The sequence below is a fragment of the Centruroides sculpturatus genome, unplaced genomic scaffold (genome assembly GCF_000671375.1).
Source record: "Centruroides sculpturatus isolate CEXI.00-Female unplaced genomic scaffold, Cexi_2.0 scaffold1583, whole genome shotgun sequence".
In the NCBI taxonomy this organism is placed as follows: domain Eukaryota; kingdom Metazoa; phylum Arthropoda; class Arachnida; order Scorpiones; family Buthidae; genus Centruroides; species Centruroides sculpturatus.
In genome coordinates this window covers 28479-50131 of record NW_019385673.1, presented here as the reverse complement: position 1 = coordinate 50131, position 21653 = coordinate 28479, and the positions used below count along the sequence as shown (strand labels likewise).

At 28.4% G+C, this 21653-nt stretch overlaps 1 protein-coding gene across 1 annotated transcript in view; it reads left to right on the top strand.

Annotated features, from left to right (window-relative positions):
- The window catches only part of LOC111641089 (rho guanine nucleotide exchange factor 17-like), a 64198-nt gene extending 44704 nt beyond the window's left edge, over positions 1–19494 (top strand). Inside the window, exons 16-27 of the mRNA XM_023387204.1 lie at positions 168–275; positions 353–408; positions 457–463; positions 8120–8227; positions 8305–8345; positions 12128–12236; positions 13530–13616; positions 15520–15587; positions 15660–15808; positions 16540–16714; positions 16799–16966; positions 18319–19494. Coding sequence (XP_023242972.1) covers positions 168–275; positions 353–408; positions 457–463; positions 8120–8227; positions 8305–8345; positions 12128–12236; positions 13530–13616; positions 15520–15587; positions 15660–15808; positions 16540–16714; positions 16799–16966; positions 18319–18548 — 1306 coding nt within the window. The 3' untranslated portion in view covers positions 18549–19494. The remainder of the gene's footprint in view (positions 1–167; positions 276–352; positions 409–456; positions 464–8119; positions 8228–8304; positions 8346–12127; positions 12237–13529; positions 13617–15519; positions 15588–15659; positions 15809–16539; positions 16715–16798; positions 16967–18318) is intronic.
- Positions 19495–21653: the final 2159 nt, after the last annotated feature.

Below are 21653 nucleotides of genomic sequence, written 5' to 3'. Positions count from 1 at the left end.
AAACATCGATCTTCCGAACCACCCCAGTCCCCAATTGATTCGGATAATCGACGCTCTACTGTATATCATTCTATATTCTAAACCAAAATAGATATATTAACTTGTTAAAATTCATTAATTATTACTAAGATAATTTATTCTATACTTATATTTTTAAAATTTTCCAGACAGATACCCAATGTAAATTCCAAAATGATGACAAATAAAAGCAATAATAATCATAATTTTAAGAGGGATTCATGGAGAAGGATGAATGGAAATATTCAATTAGAGAGGTAAGCGTAATTAATCATAAAATATATTAAAATCATAAAATTTATATCTAACAGTCTGTACACTGAATTTTATTTAGTGATTCTAGTGAAGATGATGATGAAAAAACAGATATCGGAGGTAAAGATTTATCCTGTAATTAAATATATTAATGTTTATAAATGTGTATATTTGATTTGATAGATTATGTGTAATATTAAAATAAAATACAAAAGTTTCTAAATTACACTGGCATGCAAAATGTAAGCAATGATGTACTGATAATGCAAAACTTAAGCAGCAATGATATGATTTCATGGCTGTCTGCTTAAAAAAGCAGACAGCCATGAAATTGTAGAAAAAGGCTTGCTGCAATCAGTACAATGAACACCCAATTCAGTAGAAAAGTGATTCGTTTGCAGGAAGAAGACATCATAAGTCACGTGAGGGCATGCGCAGTGCAAAACTACAATAAAAAGAAAGCTTTGATTTCATACCATATGCATTCTATTCATTTTTGTGCTAGTATGCTTTCCCCATCCTTTAATTACAAAATAATGTCTTTGTATTCTGAATTTCATGTCTCCCAGGTGATTTTCTTGCAAAGTTACATAGGAACTGGGGAAAGAATTTAAAGATAAATAATCTATATCTTAAAATTACTCCAGTAGGTATTTTTAATAAATAAATACGTTTTTGATCCAGTCGATGGATCTTTGTCAGTTGTAGAATACAGTTTAATGAATAGAACAGAATAAAATTTGAATTTAACGTTAAAGTATAAGCATTTAAATTTTATGTTGTTTAAACAGAGTACTTTAAATCTAACATTGAAATGAAAGTAAATAAATTAATTAAAAATTTAAAATACAAATAAAATATAAGAAAAGAGAGCAAAACAAAAATTAACATTAAAAATAAGTCACAACAAAATATTTAACAAAGTAAGATTTCAAAAAGCAGTTTCTGCACAGCAGATAAAGAGTCGGCATCACGGAAGTAATGCAGTCGAGCTTTCTATTAGCCTTGTAAATTTCTAAGACCGCCAGGTGTTGTAGGCTATTTAAATCATTCATAGGCCTATAACTTGAGCGTCACCCCAAGAGACCTCCATGCCATATTTGTTCATAAAAGTGTAAAGAGCTGTGTTGCTTAGATCTTTGCAGGTATTTTAAATTTCTATTTTATTTATTCACTTTTATTATTTATAAATTAACACTAAATTTAAACAATATTCTACAACTGATAAAGATCCATGAAGTGGAACAAAAACATTTTTGTTTATTAAGAATACCTGCTGGAGTAATTTTAAGGTGTGGATTATTGATCAGTTTGATTTATTTGGTTTTGTAAAAAATTTCCATTCTTTCATAAAAAAAAATTAAAAGATAACAAAACGTTTAATACATAATAAGAATATACATATATATACGTTATATAATATAATATATAATATTTTATACTGTATAACTTCCAAAATTCCCATATTTCAAATACTACCTAAGATGATAGTTTATGTATAAATTATGCAGACTATAAACTATTAAAAAGTTTATTAATTTTTGTATATTGAAGCCAAAATATTCTATCAACGAATTAAAAAAAGTTTATGGTTAAGAATAAATAAATATTCATATTATAATTAAATGCATTAGCTAGAGAGGTGTGTTAGGAAAATAAAACTTCATCTGATAAATAGAGAAAATGTCAAACTTTTATTTTATTACAGTTTTATATATGAATTAGTGATCAGATTTGTTATTTAAAGACATTTATCCTTACATCTTTAAATATTTGATTTAGAATATAATAGTATTTGTGTGGTAGTACCATGATTATACAGGTTACAACAAAGATTTTACTTTATAAACTATGTGACAATGCATATAATGGATATAGAAGGGAATTATTGTATCATCACATTCCCAATACATATAAATACAAAAGATATCAGTGACATGACATTTAAATTAGCCTATAAGCTTAAAGGAAAAGTAACAGAAATCAATTAGAATATTAATTAAGGAAAGAGAACAAGAGTTATTAAATAGGGTGCCCTAACACTAAATTAAAAATTCAGATAACCGTGCAATAAGATTTGTTACTTGAGAGCTGTGTCGTTGTGTCTTGAGATTTATGCCTTAAATCCTTTGTTATCCGATGACACTTTGCAATTTTCAGTCTAAGCAGGCTTGGTACACTTGTGGATACATCACAGATTGATGATCTCAACCGACTTTACACCTTTACACAAAATTTCCTAAATGGAAACTGATTATGTTCCTCATTATTAAAGTCTGTCCTTTCGATCTGACTTTCAAAGGTCAGTTTTCTTCTAGCTTCTTCCCTTTATAACCTTTGCTTCCTAACGACCAAACATGATGTGTGATCACAATTATTGTGAACTTATTCCCCTCAAGATAGTCAGAAGAACACCAAAGAAAAGGGGAGAGAAAAATAAATATTTTCAGATACTAGTTTTAAATATTAGCCTAATAAAATATACATTTAAACAATTTAAGATTCACCAGTCTTATCAGCTTCTTTGCTTCTAAGTTATAAATATAAATAAATATTTATTAATAAATTACTAACTTATATAATAAAGGAAAGAAGTTGAGAAAACATCTATTCAGAAAGAAACAATTTTCATAAATTCAATGCAAATTTAATGAACAGACAAACGTTTTCAACTTATTTATAGTCCATTGGGTCAAAATTACAACAGTACAATTTTCCATAGGTTGTAACTTTGATTTGATTTATGAAAATTAAGGTTAATAAAACTAGTAAATAACCAGAACAAAAGTATGTAAAACATTTTGAGACAGATAAGAATTTACAANTTATTGTTTTTTTTTTTTATTACCTGTAAAGTCAAAATGTTATCAGTTTACTGCTAACTTATTGGTAAGTTTTAAATTTTGACTCCAAATGAAAACATTACATTGCGCAATGATGACTGATTCCGGGTTTACGGACTGCAGAATACAAAATGTCTTCTCTGTTGCAGAGTAGCTATTTCATTTATGGTGCTTCGTAGAGGCAGTAGACAAAAAAGACATTTGAATACAGATCATAAATGAAACTTGAAGTTACTCATTGTCCAACACATACTTTTCAGATAATAATTAACAAAATTACAGTTTTTTAAAATGGTAGCATTCGTTTTGGAAGACTGCATGTGCATGTGAGTGTGTAATTTTATGTTCTCTTTTGTTGTCTTAATATCACAATTAAATCTTTTTTTATTTTATTATTATAAATCAGTTAACAAAGTAAAGAACAATTTATACTTAGAGCAGTATTTTTCAATATTTTTCTTCTTGTGGACCAATAAAATTATGGATAATTTTATGTGGATCAGTAATTATATGCAACTATGAATTATACTTACATATACTTATCCAGAGTTATTGTATGTAACAAAGTATGTATAGTAATTCTAGATAACGATGTAAATGTCACTCGTAATCAACTGCACCAGCATCAGTATGGTCAAATATTTTTCTTTGGATCAGCAATTGAGAAAAACTGACTTATACTATCATATATAAATTAATCTGTGAAAAATACTTTATACTGCTTAATTCATTGCTTTTTATTTTAATTAATTTATTATTATTTTATATTTGTTGTTGTTACTTTGTATTCTACTATAGCACAATCCATACAATGAAGGGGATACATTTGCATTATGGAAAACTGCGTCATTGAGATACTAGTCGCAATTCTTTTGTCGAGTTATATGGATTTGTGTTATAGGAGATTGCATTATACTGTAGTTTAGTATATATTTTAATGGGATTTGTTCATTGTACTGGATATGGCAATTATTGTTTTAGCGACATCGTCTGTATAAAATAAATAAATAAAAGATTCTAATGAAGGAACATGATTTAACAGAAAAAAATCTTATCTAGCATTATTAATTATTCTTATTAGGCTGCAATTTGAAAAAATTGTAGAACTATACATTCTCACTGTTGTCCATTCATCCGTCCATTTGTCTTTCCTTGATCTTGAGAACAGAGAAGAGAATCTTGAGAACAGAGTTAGATAGATGAAAGACGAGACCAGATATGGAAATCTTAGGGGCAGGAGGTCGTGATTAACTATATACAAACTTCCAATGAAAACCGGAAGTCACATTATTTCAATTCAAAAATTTTTCTGAGAGGTGTTAGATAGATGACCTGCATAACTATATTGTTAAAGGAAAAGTATGATGTACAGGGGCAACCCACAACTAATTTGAGATGGAGAGCATATATTTTAAATGAAATAAATTAAAAATTGCAGTCAGGCATTGTGATGGCATCACAATAAAATAATTGCTCGTTATAATATGCATTTTAATTCATAATCATAACCAAATTTTTTGAATAACTTCTAACTCTATAGAGTAAATATATTCAGAAACATTCTTACATTTTCTGTGTTATCTTAAGGAGATATAAAAGAAAAAAACTTTTTTATTTTGAATTAATCTGATATGAAAGTTGATAATTGAATTTACATGTCATAAAATTTGAATTCAATTATAATTTTATCAAAATTTCATTAAATATTAAAAATGATGTAAAAAGTTCTATTTGGTTATTTATGTTTTATAGAAATTTCTGTAATTTAATGTACAGTGGAGTCTCAATTATGCAAGGTAATGTGAATAAGTGACTCGGATAATGTGGAATATTTCATAAATTATTAAATAAACTGGAGTTTATGCATTAATATATAGAATTTACAGTACTTACAGAACAGAATGAGTTTTAAATTATACAATAAAACACTTAATTTTATTTATAGCTGTTTTTATGAAAGCAAATAAACCTATATATGTATATAATTAATTAATTTTGAAAAATTTACATGATTATTGTTCATGGTAAAAATTACAAGCCGTAGACAAGTGAAAATGCATGCTTACGCAATATATTTGTGTTCCAGGAGCATAATAAACCATAAAATTCCAGCAGAAAACTTAACCACAAATGTCTTGATCTTGTTTACAGGCTATCTTCAGCCTACATAGAACTGCATAATCAAATCGGTTAATGGATTTAAGTAGAATACATAACAAAATTTAAATCCAGTCGCAAGTTAAAATGTTTCGAAAGTAGAACATTTTAAATTTACAAAATTTCAAAATAACCAATGAATTCTTTGATAATTAAATATAAAAATAATCAAACAATTAATTAGGATCCTTGTTCCTGTATTTTCTGATCAAGTAGAAAATGAAACCATTGTTCAAATTCATCAGAGAAGAATAAGCTTAAAATGACAATTTTCATTGAAAGTCAAATAATTCAGGATCCTTAAAAATGTGTTAAATATTCTGTTGAAATTTTTACTGTTCTGTATTGAAGCTCTGTATTTATAACATCATCTTAAAGCCCGAGTAGTATACAATAAATGAATGGACCCGTCATCACAGTCATGACGGGGTCCAAAAGGAGTACTACAGATGGAAAACTGCACTCAAAATCTGCGCTACCAACAACCAAACCTGTGATGATGGTTTCTAGCGTATGCTAAGAAGATCCAGGAAATGGTTGGCTGATGAACATGTGATTGTACTCAAGGCGGATAAGAGCAGAAGGTTATATCTAATGTAATATATATATATATATATATATATGCTCTGTATTTATATATTTACTGTCGTGTATTTAATCAAATGTTTTCACTTGTCTTAAACAATCTTCATAAAATTACATTTGAAAAGAAGAAACTGTTAGATGTTCGTTCATTTAGAACGTAATTTTCTGAAGATTGTTTAAGACTATTGAAAACATCTGAATAAAGAAATTTTTACTGCATTAGTCTGTTTATGGAAAGAATCAATTTGGTATTAACCAATGAGCATTAGCCATTGATAGCTTAGTTATGGCAAGTTTCTTCCTCATCTGTTAAATGTGTAACCGCGATTATAAACTGTGTTGCTTCACATTCAGGTATTGAATATGAGGAAATTTGCTATAGTAGTAGTTAAACACATGATTCTTTACAGTTAATGCATGCTATAAAAAATTAATAGAAAAGTCATTCTTCCATCCAATGAGAGAAAGTAAAATAAAATTCACATATTGTCTGACAATAAGTGAAAAGTGCTGACATCAGTAGGGAATGTCCTTATTGGTTTATCATCATGCGTGACATTGATCTCAAGTAGATTCTTTCCATAGACAGACATTAGATCATTGTAGGATTGGTAACTGTACAAACACTGTACCTCTAGGAGTAATAAGTTTCCTATACTTACTTGTTCAACACCCAAGTCAGCTACTTTTTTAATTGTTTCTGCTTGATCCAAGCATCCAATTGCTTTGAGTTTATATCTGAAGACCCAACAGCATCTTTCTATTTTCTGCTTTTGGTGCTTACACTAATAACATAGATGAAATGCAACAAGTAAAATTAAGTATAAACTTAACAGTTTAATATTGAAGAGAGTAAAAAGTCATTAACATAAAAACATGACAAAGAATAAGCTGGATAAGATTTGTGAAAGGAACTGTATTATAATATGTTCTCTTGTCTTTATTGACAAAATACTCTTCCACAGTTCACCTTGGATGAAGCAGAAATTTAATTAAATGGGACTCTGTTAATCAGGACTCCACTGTAATTCCAAAATAATGATCTTTGGAATTATCAAATTATATAATCTTTCTTTTGCCATGAGAGAGAGAGAGAGCCATTGACGGTATTGTGTATCACCAGATACCATTTCATAGTCAAACGGTTAAAGACAAAGGATGCATGTACCGTACTTTCAGCAAGACTGTGAAATCCCTGTTACCATATATATGCTCAGGATTTTCTCAATAAATGCTCTCCAGGTCAGTTTCACGTTTCAGCTGCTTGTTTTACTTCACTGAAAGGTACTCACTCCTGTGTATTAATTCCTAATTTACGTCGTCAACTTTACATCAGTAAATGCATGAATACCTGATGTACAAGCTTTAATGTCTGAAAACGATGATGTTACATGACATTTTCTTGCTGGTTTTTGAAATTTAGACATTGGAATTAATATGAAACCGGAAGGTAAAAATCATTTTGGGTAGTATAATCAAAGATTTAAAGCCGGCTTGTTCACAGGCTATACAGTCTCCTCTGTTCCACTTGAATTGATGCACATGATTGGAAGACTACAGAAGCAAGCTGAAAGAATGTTATAGCCTCACAGTTTCCATAACTATGGCTCTGCACTATAACTGTGCTAATAATAAAAAAACTGTGCCTACCCTAGGTCAAATTATGTATATGGATTGTTAATAACTAGCACAGTTGTAGGCTGTAAATATATCAGCTGTAGATTTCAGTTAAATGAATACAGTAGAGCATCGATTATCCGAAAGTCAATCATCCGAAAGAATTCCAGTCGGCAAATTTAAATTTTCGTCAGTGCTATGGCACTGCAATCTTTGGCTATGTCTTGGGCTACTCAAATATTTTACGTTTTTGATACTAAATTAACTTCTGAAGTATAATTTTTTATTGTTTTTATATTTTTCAATATATTTATTTTGTTTGTACAAAATAAAAAAAAAATTTTTAACGATACAATAGTCTTTGTTAGGCTTAACATCGACGAAAATTCAACGCAAAGTGACACGAAACGGAGAAAAATGTCGAGATGGGATAAATTAATATCAGTTAAATTAATATCATACATAATCGGTTATCCGAAACATCGATCTTCCGAACCACCCCAGTCCCCAATTGATTCGGATAATCGACGCTCTACTGTATATCATTCTATATTCTAAACCAAAATAGATATATTAACTTGTTAAAATTCATTAATTATTACTAAGATAATTTATTCTATACTTATATTTTTAAAATTTTCCAGACAGATACCCAATGTAAATTCCAAAATGATGACAAATAAAAGCAATAATAATCATAATTTTAAGAGGGATTCATGGAGAAGGATGAATGGAAATATTCAATTAGAGAGGTAAGCGTAATTAATCATAAAATATATTAAAATCATAAAATTTATATCTAACAGTCTGTACACTGAATTTTATTTAGTGATTCTAGTGAAGATGATGATGAAAAAACAGATATCGGAGGTAAAGATTTATCCTGTAATTAAATATATTAATGTTTATAAATGTGTATATTTGATTTGATAGATTATGTGTAATATTAAAATAAAATACAAAAGTTTCTAAATTACACTGGCATGCAAAATGTAAGCAATGATGTACTGATAATGCAAAACTTAAGCAGCAATGATATGATTTCATGGCTGTCTGCTTAAAAAAGCAGACAGCCATGAAATTGTAGAAAAAGGCTTGCTGCAATCAGTACAATGAACACCCAATTCAGTAGAAAAGTGATTCGTTTGCAGGAAGAAGACATCATAAGTCACGTGAGGGCATGCGCAGTGCAAAACTACAATAAAAAGAAAGCTTTGATTTCATACCATATGCATTCTATTCATTTTTGTGCTAGTATGCTTTCCCCATCCTTTAATTACAAAATAATGTCTTTGTATTCTGAATTTCATGTCTCCCAGGTGATTTTCTTGCAAAGTTACATAGGAACTGGGGAAAGAATTTAAAGATAAATAATCTATATCTTAAAATTACTCCAGTAGGTATTTTTAATAAATAAATACGTTTTTGATCCAGTCGATGGATCTTTGTCAGTTGTAGAATACAGTTTAATGAATAGAACAGAATAAAATTTGAATTTAACGTTAAAGTATAAGCATTTAAATTTTATGTTGTTTAAACAGAGTACTTTAAATCTAACATTGAAATGAAAGTAAATAAATTAATTAAAAATTTAAAATACAAATAAAATATAAGAAAAGAGAGCAAAACAAAAATTAACATTAAAAATAAGTCACAACAAAATATTTAACAAAGTAAGATTTCAAAAAGCAGTTTCTGCACAGCAGATAAAGAGTCGGCATCACGGAAGTAATGCAGTCGAGCTTTCTATTAGCCTTGTAAATTTCTAAGACCGCCAGGTGTTGTAGGCTATTTAAATCATTCATAGGCCTATAACTTGAGCGTCACCCCAAGAGACCTCCATGCCATATTTGTTCATAAAAGTGTAAAGAGCTGTGTTGCTTAGATCTTTGCAGGTATTTTAAATTTCTATTTTATTTATTCACTTTTATTATTTATAAATTAACACTAAATTTAAACAATATTCTACAACTGATAAAGATCCATGAAGTGGAACAAAAACATTTTTGTTTATTAAGAATACCTGCTGGAGTAATTTTAAGGTGTGGATTATTGATCAGTTTGATTTATTTGGTTTTGTAAAAAATTTCCATTCTTTCATAAAAAAAAATTAAAAGATAACAAAACGTTTAATACATAATAAGAATATACATATATATACGTTATATAATATAATATATAATATTTTATACTGTATAACTTCCAAAATTCCCATATTTCAAATACTACCTAAGATGATAGTTTATGTATAAATTATGCAGACTATAAACTATTAAAAAGTTTATTAATTTTTGTATATTGAAGCCAAAATATTCTATCAACGAATTAAAAAAAGTTTATGGTTAAGAATAAATAAATATTCATATTATAATTAAATGCATTAGCTAGAGAGGTGTGTTAGGAAAATAAAACTTCATCTGATAAATAGAGAAAATGTCAAACTTTTATTTTATTACAGTTTTATATATGAATTAGTGATCAGATTTGTTATTTAAAGACATTTATCCTTACATCTTTAAATATTTGATTTAGAATATAATAGTATTTGTGTGGTAGTACCATGATTATACAGGTTACAACAAAGATTTTACTTTATAAACTATGTGACAATGCATATAATGGATATAGAAGGGAATTATTGTATCATCACATTCCCAATACATATAAATACAAAAGATATCAGTGACATGACATTTAAATTAGCCTATAAGCTTAAAGGAAAAGTAACAGAAATCAATTAGAATATTAATTAAGGAAAGAGAACAAGAGTTATTAAATAGGGTGCCCTAACACTAAATTAAAAATTCAGATAACCGTGCAATAAGATTTGTTACTTGAGAGCTGTGTCGTTGTGTCTTGAGATTTATGCCTTAAATCCTTTGTTATCCGATGACACTTTGCAATTTTCAGTCTAAGCAGGCTTGGTACACTTGTGGATACATCACAGATTGATGATCTCAACCGACTTTACACCTTTACACAAAATTTCCTAAATGGAAACTGATTATGTTCCTCATTATTAAAGTCTGTCCTTTCGATCTGACTTTCAAAGGTCAGTTTTCTTCTAGCTTCTTCCCTTTATAACCTTTGCTTCCTAACGACCAAACATGATGTGTGATCACAATTATTGTGAACTTATTCCCCTCAAGATAGTCAGAAGAACATCAAAGAAAAGGGGAGAGAAAAATAAATATTTTCAGATACTAGTTTTAAATATTAGCCTAATAAAATATACATTTAAACAATTTAAGATTCACCAGTCTTATCAGCTTCTTTGCTTCTAAGTTATAAATATAAATAAATATTTATTAATAAATTACTAACTTATATAATAAAGGAAAGAAGTTGAGAAAACATCTATTCAGAAAGAAACAATTTTCATAAATTCAATGCAAATTTAATGAACAGACAAACGTTTTCAACTTATTTATAGTCCATTGGGTCAAAATTACAACAGTACAATTTTCCATAGGTTGTAACTTTGATTTGATTTATGAAAATTAAGGTTAATAAAACTAGTAAATAACCAGAACAAAAGTATGTAAAACATTTTGAGACAGATAAGAATTTACAATAAAAGATCAATTCTGCCATAAAACTGTTTGTTTCTGAGGCATGAAAAGGATGAAGAAAACACGGGGATTCTTATCTTTCTTCATTTTTTGTAAAATTTTAAATAAAATTAAGGTTGCCAGTTATGCTACTTCAGACCTCTGTCCAACCCTTTATATCTAAATTAAATATGTCTGGAAGCAATCATCCACAGAGATGACTGGGGACAACTTATCATCCACTATGGCACTCGGCCAACTATTGCTTTACCCCGGCATGGTATATTGGTATATATATATAAAAATCTCAAAGCCTGATTGTTATTAATCAAATCCAAACAATTGCCATAATGAGTTGGTCTATTTTTTGGCTACTATTAATAATTAAATTCTAATTAATTTGGTACTAGAGTTAGGCTTTATTAAATTTAATAAGAGATGTTATCTAATTATAATCTAAATTATTTAATAAATATTAATTTAAATATTCTGGAAGAAAAGAATTGGCCCAGAGTGGGACTCGAACTTGCAACTCTCACTTATCATGCAGATGCATTACTTAATTAAGGTTGTTTATTTCTGAAGATGGGATTGAGAATCCCAGATTGTTCTTAATCCAAAGAAATACCTGATTCCTTTAACCCCACCAAGCAAACTTTCTTTCTAGCAGTTTAATTTCTTTGTTTTAACACTAGAAATTCTCCATTACATTAATACAATGTACATAAGGTGTATGACTTATTTTTCAAACTTTAAAGAACAAAAATTGTATAGCAAGATACAGGTAAATATCTGTTTTATATATTTATGTATTTATATTATACTGAACACAGTTTTATTTCAGAATTGCAACCATTTCATTTAGTGTAAAATTCACTTTATCGCAATGACAAAAAGGAAAATCGATTCAAATTTCCTTAAACTCGGAACTCATTTTCATAAAATAAAATTAATTAATAAAGACAATTTCTTGTTTTATAATTAAATTTGATATCAAGCCAAATTTAAACTTACAAAATACTTACTATATGAAATTTTCATCGTGTTTTATTGCTCCAATTGTTTTTAAACTACTTGAAAACATTTATTTTCTCTACGTAGATGCATCGACTGATGAGACAGAAAACGTCGAAACTGTTTCAAATCAAGAATACTACAAAGAGAAAGAAAACGAACAACCAACAATGTGGTTGGGTACTGAAGATGGTTGGTAAGATTTAATTTAATCAAATTTATCTTATTTCTTTAATTTTTTAAATTATTTTATTATATTTTATAATCATCATCAGCGCCTAATTTCAGTTTTGATTTCAAAATTAATAGCGAGGTTGCGGCCGACGTTTTCATCTCTAAAATGTGAACATCGAACATTGAGCACCGCTTACAAGATAGCAGCATTTGACGTTCACATTTTAGAGATGAAAACTTCGGCCGCAACCTCGCTAGTAACAAAAGAATTTTAATTAGACATTTTCCTGATCATTAAATGGCTCCACAAATATAATATTAACCATAACATGTTAAAACAGTTTAAGAAATCTGGGATCAAATCAGTGGCATGTTATTCTATAGACATAAAGGGCAGTTATCTGGGGGCCCAAACCAATCTTTTATAAACTCATTACTGTAGAAAGAATATCGAAATTAAATTTGGGCCATACCTTGGATCCTAGATTGCCGGTGTGGTGCAGCGCAGAACTTAACCCTCCGGAGGTCTCGTTAAAAACCAAACGAGGATATCGGGGATTCCTCCAAAAAATTCCTGTGAAGAAAAATGTCTGAAGTCAACACTGTATATGGGGGCCCATAATTCAAATTTTCCTGGGCTCCCATTAAATTATAATGTTGCCACTAGATCAAATGTTTTTCATCATCAGATCTATCACTGGGATATTAACATTTACCGGTATACCTGATGCATTTTTATTTTTCCAGCTCTCTTATATATATAACAGAGGGAAAGTATGGCCATTGGTCAAAAAAATGACCCCCAAGAATTATACATTTTTGGACTAGAGACCTTGAAATGTCGAGAAATGCAAAAAAATTCTGGGGTTTTTTTCTGTATGTATGGATGTGTGGGGGGGGTACTATTTTCTTTACCCTCTTTGAAGCTTAATAACTTCTGTGCTTTTTGTCGAAAATTTCTGAAATTTTGCAGGGAGGTTTGTTTATTAGGGAGATTGATGCTATTAAATTTTGGTGGTTAAAGGTCGAGGGAGTTGGGAGATAAAGGGGCTCGTGTGTTACATCTCCAGTAGGGTCAGACTTAATGACTATTTTACTTGTTATTAGCATTTTAAAAGGTTTTAAACAAAATCAACAAAGAATTTTTTTATGTCTTGATGTTCAACTGTCGTGTTATTAGATCTGATGATATAGTATAACCTTGATAAATCCCAGACTTACATTGAACTGTTTTAGCATTTTATACTGTAGTTAGTTAATATATAATTTTATATTGAAATAAGCTATGTCTTATGTTTTATTATTTTTATTTCAGTATTCTTGTTTATAGCTGTAATGAAAATATCAGAATAAAGAAAAATAAAACCAAAATTCAGCATTCTTCTCCTATATTTTGCCTGGTGTAGGTATATTTAAAAATTTTTGATTGGTATTCAGAATTTTTTTCTGTTGTTGTATCTAGATGAAAGCTAAATGAACTGCCAGATTATCCCACTCAATTAAAGCTAATTTTAATAAAATATTAAAATTTGCCTTAATGTAGCCTGGTAATCCGGCAGTTTGTTTGGCTTTAATTAAAAATTCGGTTGAACTGAATGGATTATACCTAGATTTTAGCTGTTAGTCACGATCGTGATGTGCTTAGACCATGGTGGGCAAAGCTTTGAGATAAATAATTACATCAATAAATTTATATTTAATTAAATTTTTGAGGGTTTTTTAAGACAAAGAGTCTCGTGGTTGAGGGTGTAAGGTTACAAGTCTCGATCATTTTTATGATTATAATTTGTGGAAGTTTTACTCAATCCCAGAGAGGGTTAGTGCCCCATTTGCCCCTCTGTGGATGTCCTTGGCTAAGACGTTTGGACCTTATTAGTTAATTACATTAATTACTAGTTTGATTTCATTGATGATTGGATACTTAATTAATTACTAGGCCACAGACATCCACAGAGGGAACAAATGGGATATTTATAGCATCAAACTGTTTAATTAATTTAGTAATTACTTAAACAGTTTGATGCTATAAATATCTTTATGATTATATACAGTAACTACTGGAATGCTTCCAAATTGGAATGTTCTCATAGTGTAACCAGCATGTTGAATGAATGGATTTGTTGTGACTGGTGAATTTGAATTCTGTTTCTAATTATAGCATAGTTTCTATTTTTATCTATACTATAGTTCCTTCATGATTAAATTATTGAAACGTTAAGTGTATTGCCAAATAACGCACTTAAACGTGGCACCGAATTATTCCATAATTAAATAAATTAATAGCCTATAACCAGTGTAATTTTGGTGAATCATTAAAGACTTGTTTGAATATATAATTTTCTATTATATTCTGAAATAAAACAATAAAAGATTTACAGTCTGAATTTCTATTATTATTATTTAAAAAGAAATATTTAAATAAGAAAATTATTTTTTCATCTTTTTAGCCTAAATATTTATATATTTATATTGATTTTATGTGTCATTTTGTCAAAAGCTCCTTAAATTTAGTAGTTTATGGGGTTAATGTATACATCAGCTGTTATTTTTATGATTATAAAACTAAAAAAGTTATATTAAGCTTGGAAATTGGTAAACATTTTTAAAGCTTCAAAATTTCTATTCAAAATTTATTAATTTTGTAATTAAGTCCCTAACAAATTGGAAACTAATTTGTTAAATTCGCTGGATGGTAATTTTAATATTAATTAAACCAAAATTAAAGAAGAAGTCTGTCAAACAGTCATCTTTTTATTCACTTTCATGTTCCAGAATGCATCTCCTGATGCACTGACCACCTTTTTTTTAGGCTATTCGAACATGAAAAAATATAACAAAAAACTTTCAAAAAATCAGAATTAAATAAGAGAGTTTTTAATTTTTTGATGGACAAATGACCTAAAAAGGAAAGTCAGGCTATCACGAGATGTATTCTGGAACATGAAAGCAAATAAAAAAAATGTTTTGATGGACTTTAATTAAAACCAAAATCGAAGACAAACATGCATTTCACATTTATTTCTTTTTAAGGTTAACTTAATGGCATTTTTTAACAGAAAAAAAAGGGCTTACTTTGGCAAAATCTAAGTTAATATCAATAAAATTTGATGCAAAATAACAACATAACTCCCTGCTAGTTTGATCTCATGTTCAATGAACTTAAAATGTTAATGACACACAAATTATTTTACATGTAAACAGAAAATTTTTAAATATTCCTTTAAAATTCTTACAAATATTTATAATTAAACATTGAAATAATTTAATTATATACGTAATTAGAATTCTGTATTTTATAATTTAAGGTACTTTGACAACCAGATATTTGTATCACTTGCAAATGGAGAGCTAGCTATATACACAAGGAAAGATAGTAAGTAGTTTTTCATTGTAGTTATATATGCATTGTTATGAATTTTAAAAAACATTTTCAAATAAAATAAAGGTGGAATTTGGAATTTCGATCAAACTCTAAAGATCCAAATAGGAAACGGTTCGTCTTCTGTTACTTATATGCTTGGCGTGAATGGAAAATTGTGGTGTGGCTGTCAGAATTTTATCAAAGTCCTCAACACTGACACGCATAAAGTTGAAGTAAGTATAGTTTATTGTGGGTCTTCTTAAACTTTTTCCATTTGCAACCCTCTTCGCCCAAGAAAATTTTATGCAATTCCCAGTATATAAAATAGGTATACAAATAAAACCACTTACTGATAATAAATCATAAAACAATTCTTTGATATAGGTATTAATTTATTATTTATTAAAGACAAGAAAATTTTCATACAAATGAGATGGATGTGCTTGTTTATTTTTACATAAAGAATTAAATATTGATACTGCGGAATGCAGGACATTTTCGGTGTTTTTTAGAGTTGACCAATGTTTAATTTTAGACTTCAAAGGGGTTGCAGGGTTGCAACTCACAGTTTAAGAAGCCCAGGTTTATTGAATGTTGTTGGGCTGCAGTTTTAAAATTGCAGATCTATAAATTCCCACTGGCATATGTTTGGCCATCTGCCCTTTCTTAATCTCGAGAACGGAGTTAGGTAGATGAAAGTCAAGACTACATATGGAAAGCTTAGGATCTGGAGGCCCAATTAACTTCCAGTTTGACTGGAAGTCACGCTATTTTAATTCAAAAATTTTTTCCAGAACAGTTTGCAGGAAAAGTATGATGTACAGGGGCAAGACACTACTAAAATCAATAGCATTATGCATCGAGATTTAAAAGATTGCAGCCCAGCATTGTGACAATGTGAAAATAAATAATTGCTCATTGTAATTAGAATTATGTAGGATAATTTTCTTTATTTTTTTTTCAGTATTCCATCCAAGTTGGACAAGATTCTACAAAATCCGTAATATCTATGGTCTTGTCTGGATTAGGAGTATGGATTGCACTTCAGTGCAGTCCTGTTATTTTTCTTTATCATGCTACAACTTACGAATATCTAACAGATATTAGTGTGGTTCCCGCAGTTTCGAAAATGCTCGCTTGTAAGCAAAATACAGATTTTATAAAAGTAATCTATATTGTTTTTTTTTTTTACATTTTAAACATATTTCATTATATAAAATCAGGTTGTGATGATATAATACAACAACATAAATCTGCCTGTTTACGCATTACTTCATTGCTAGCTTGTAAGGATTTACTGTGGATAGGAACCAGTGCAGGAGTTGTACTTACGATGCCTTTATCTAATGTCACGTCTGTATTTAATTGCTTAGACAACATAAATATTTCTGGTATGTATAATTAATTATAATATATACAATTATAAAATACTTTTACACTTACTAAATTAAAATGTTTTAGTTTAAATATTTATAAAATACAAGTGTATGAGATTATTATATGCTATAGAATGCTTTATTTTTGTTATAAGATATGCAATGTTATAAAAAAAATCATTTATTTTATAATTTTAAGAGAAAATTTCTACAGGAAATCATTTCTGTTTCAATAAATATCTTTATAATTAAAAAAAACAGGTTTTTGTACTATGAAATGTAATTTTTGTATACAAAGAATTATCATAACATCCTAACTAAGAATACAATGTTTTTCATACACAAATAAAACAAAAATATACGAAGTGGATATATAAATAAACACAAAAACACCAAAAATCCAACAACGTAAACACTTTACTAGACAGACAAACATTTTCAACTATCTTAAACTCACATCGTCGGGTTCGAACCCGCAACATTCGAATGGAAGTTTAATTAGAACTATTTTTTTAATTGAAAAATCTGATGTTATAAGTTGCAAAAGCATGCATAACAGATGCTATATATCTATTAGATCAACAAATTTAAGTTCCTCCATCCCCCTCACAGCACTGAATTGTTGGTGCTATGAGGAAGATGAAGGAACCTCAAAGGAACTTAGTAAAAGGATCTTAATCTCAAATGTATCAGGTTAGAACTGGATGATGACCATTTAAAACTACTAAACAAACAAACGTTTCTGATTGTCTTAAATGGTCATCATCCAGTTCTAACCTGAAACATTTGAGATTAAGATCCTTTGTTCCTTCATCTCCCTCATAGCACCAACAATTCAGTGTTGTGAGGGGGATGGAGGAACTTAAATTTGTTGATCTAATAGATATATAGCATCTGTTATGCATGCTTTTGCAACTTATAACATCTATTTTTTTAATTGAAAAATCTGTTCTAATTAAACTTCCATTTGAATGTTGCGGGTTTGAATCTGATGATGTCAGTTTAAGACAGTACTAGACAAACAAACGTTTTCAAAAGTGTTTAAGTTGTTGGATTTTTGGTGTTGGCATGTTTATTTTATACAAACTTTTCATCTATAATACAAATTTAATTATAATTCAACTTAAAAAATCGATAGCTTAATGTCTAATTCTTCCACAGATCATCCTCATTTTTCAAATATAAAAATAAAATAAAAAGTTAGGTCGATAATATACTATTTTAGAATTATTTTTTGACTTCATATATCACTTTACATACATCATTAACTGAAAACTATTAATTCTGGTTTTACAGAATTCATAGAATATTCATTTTTATGGACGTTAGATTTCTTATCTTTTAAATTATTTAATTTTTACTTTCAGGGATATCTCAAGGACACACGGGTCACGTGAGATTCTTAACGTGTGTAGATATGGAACAATTTTGCGATACTCATAGACTGTCGTATTCGGATAATCCCGACGAAATAATCAAAAACAATAAATTATTAGTTATAAGCGGCGGAGACGGTTACGAAGATTTCCAAAGTGGTTTTAGTGAAGCTTTAGGTCACGACGATAGCACAAATCATCTCTTGCTATGGCACGTATGACTTTACAGATTAATAGTTTTTAAAATTCATCTTATCATTTTTTAAAACATGAATTTTATTATTCATTGATCTCAGTTTTTAAGCAGTGTAACATTTAAAATTATTCTGTGTCGTTCCCTTCTCGCGATTCTGAGGTTTCTATTCGAAAGCCTTAATTTTATATTTGGACTTTAAAATTTTATTAGCAAATTTTCTAAAGAAATCCAAGAATTTTAAATTGCGTAAACACTAAAATACCTTTCACTTATTATCTTACTATCATCTCAAAATTCGATTAACGTTTTTAATTTTATTGTTTTATCCAAATCCTACAGTTATTCACTCATCCGAAACTAAATCTCAAATCAAATAATTAAAAATTTAAATTTGAGATTAATTCAATCAATCTAATTAAGTCACTTTTAGCTTATTTTTAATTACAAACAAAGAAAAGCAACGCAAAATTAATTAATTAGAAAAAAACAACTCCTCTTTCAACACTAATTTTCTCAAGTTGTATGCTAATACAATGAGAAAAGAAGTTAATTATTTTATTATTGAAGATTTTAAATTGTTAAAAAAATAATAATAATTTATTTTTAACATTATTTATAAGCACGAAATGTAAGCTTTACTACCTTATTTACACTTAATAAAATAAAAAAGAAAGTGGAAATTATCATCCTTAATGCCTCTGTGAGGTAAAATCGTCCCAAAATTTTAATTATTTACAATTATTATTAATACGAATGGACCAGTTTTTATAAATATTATGATTTTCTTTCATGTCTACGAGTCAAAGTCTTTATACAAATTGTATACATGCGATTGAATGTTTAATAATAGCAAATAATATAAATTATAAAGTTTATGTTAATGTTACTTCTGTTATGTGCAATATATTATAAAGTTATTCAACAAAAAAATGAGCTTAAATTATGTATAACCAGGTTTTATATGTAAAAACTAAGAAAAAAAAAAGATAAACAAAAAATATATATTATGCTATTACAATTTGTAATATTTGTTCGGAAGAAAATATATATATTTGCGGAAATTTTATATAATAGTCAAGTGGAAATTTGATAAATGCAAATATAATATATTATTCTATAGATAACGATATTAAAATATTGTAAATGCTGTTTAATTATGAATTTTTTCCAATAAAATATTTAAATATTTTGCCATGTTTTAATGTACGATGAAATATTTATATTTTGGAGTACGAGTTGATTAATTTCTGTACATTTTTACTGTTTACATTACATTTAAATTATAAATACATAATCATAAATCAAATACCAATTGCTACAAACTCAGTCATTACTATTCTAAAATAAACAAACAATAAACAGGACAGACAAATGAACTACAATCACTAATAATTTTTAATATTTAATTTAAATTATTTATTCTAAAATCTCTCCTTTACTCCTTTATTTAAAATTAACTGTAGTAAAATAAATACTTTACATATCAGAGTTTTCTGGACTGTAAATTAAAATTTAATATATAAAGATGAGAGGGGACTCTTATATCATTCAAAAATCCATCGATTCTACTGAATGTCAGTTGAATAAACATTGCTTCAGAATATAAAATGTATAGTTTTTATATTCAACCTCATTACAAAGGACTTCTATATGTAAAGAATTTATTCTACTCCTAACCAGAGAACAATGGTAGTCGGAAGGTTTGTGCCCAAGCAATGGGCCAGCCGAGTGAAGTTTTCCGAGGTTTCTTCACATATATAACACCTAAATAGGAACCATTTCCCATAGAAAGCCTTTCTCTTGTGGACTGCTCATGTTGCTTTGCCTTATCTCACCAAATTGAATTTATTTTATTACAAATTGGAAAGGTTTAACAGCTTATTTGAAGTCTTTAATAAATTTTTTTAAGTATATCCTTAATTTTCTATATGAAATTTTTCAAGACATCATTTTGTTTTTAGAAACATACCACTAAGCTTAACACTTATAAATATATATAAAAGAATATAATATAATATCACAAAAATAAGGTATTTATTAATGAAAACATTCATTTATAATACAATTCAGTGGCTAAAACTTTAAGAACAGTATATTGAATGAATTTTTTAATGTATTAGCTCATATTGAGCCTAAAATTTGTTAATCTTTAAAACAATTTCAATGAAAATTTCAGTTTTGTCTTAATCTGGATTAATTCGAACATATATTACGCTCTACAAATTCTACAACATTAATCATCTACAATTTAAATCATGACATTGTCAAGCTAATTGCTCGCAGAACTCATATAAAATCCATAAATGGTTCAAAAATAGTCACATTAATAAATTAAATATGATTCTTATATTTGACCGACCTTCCTATAGTAAATGAATTATATATGATGTTACACCACACTTCATTATGTGAATGGCAATTGTTTTAATGGAGAGATTCATTCATTCGTGATATTATTTAATTAAATAATAATTAAAAAATTCTCTTTTTGTATGAAATTATGTTTCTCTGATTTGCTAGTCCTTTCTAAAGTTAACCAAAATAATTTTTCTTTTAAGAACAGATTAATTATGCAGCAGACAAGTTAATAATAATAATCATAGTTAAGTTTCACTAAGATATAATTAATATAAAAAATTTTTAAATTTAAAGCAAATTAATACATAATGTAATGCATTTACTGATTTTTTTTTCTTTTGTTTTTAACATTTTCCACTTTGAGGGCACCAAGAGGGCCCCCATAGTAAGCCTGGCCATCACAAGTTTGGCCTGGATAGGGAATTTTCAGATGGTTGGTCTGGATAAGTTGAGCCCCAAACCTCACTAGCCAACCAGCTAAGAAGTTTCGGGCTCAACGTAGCTAAGACGGACCAGCCAAAAAATTCCCGTAACTTCATTATAAGTCTAATTATTACTCTCTCCAATCTTTCATAAGCTGTATTCTACTAATTTCTGCTTCTCGTGACAGTTCCAAGTACTTTCGAGATCTGTTGGCTCATCTTCAGAGGTTTGTATTTATATAGATGAGCCGACAGAGTTTGAAAAACTGTAATGAATAATTTTCGTACTCCAATAAAGCCAAAATTACTGGAATTATAACTCAATAGTTATCGAAATCATCAATTTAAGG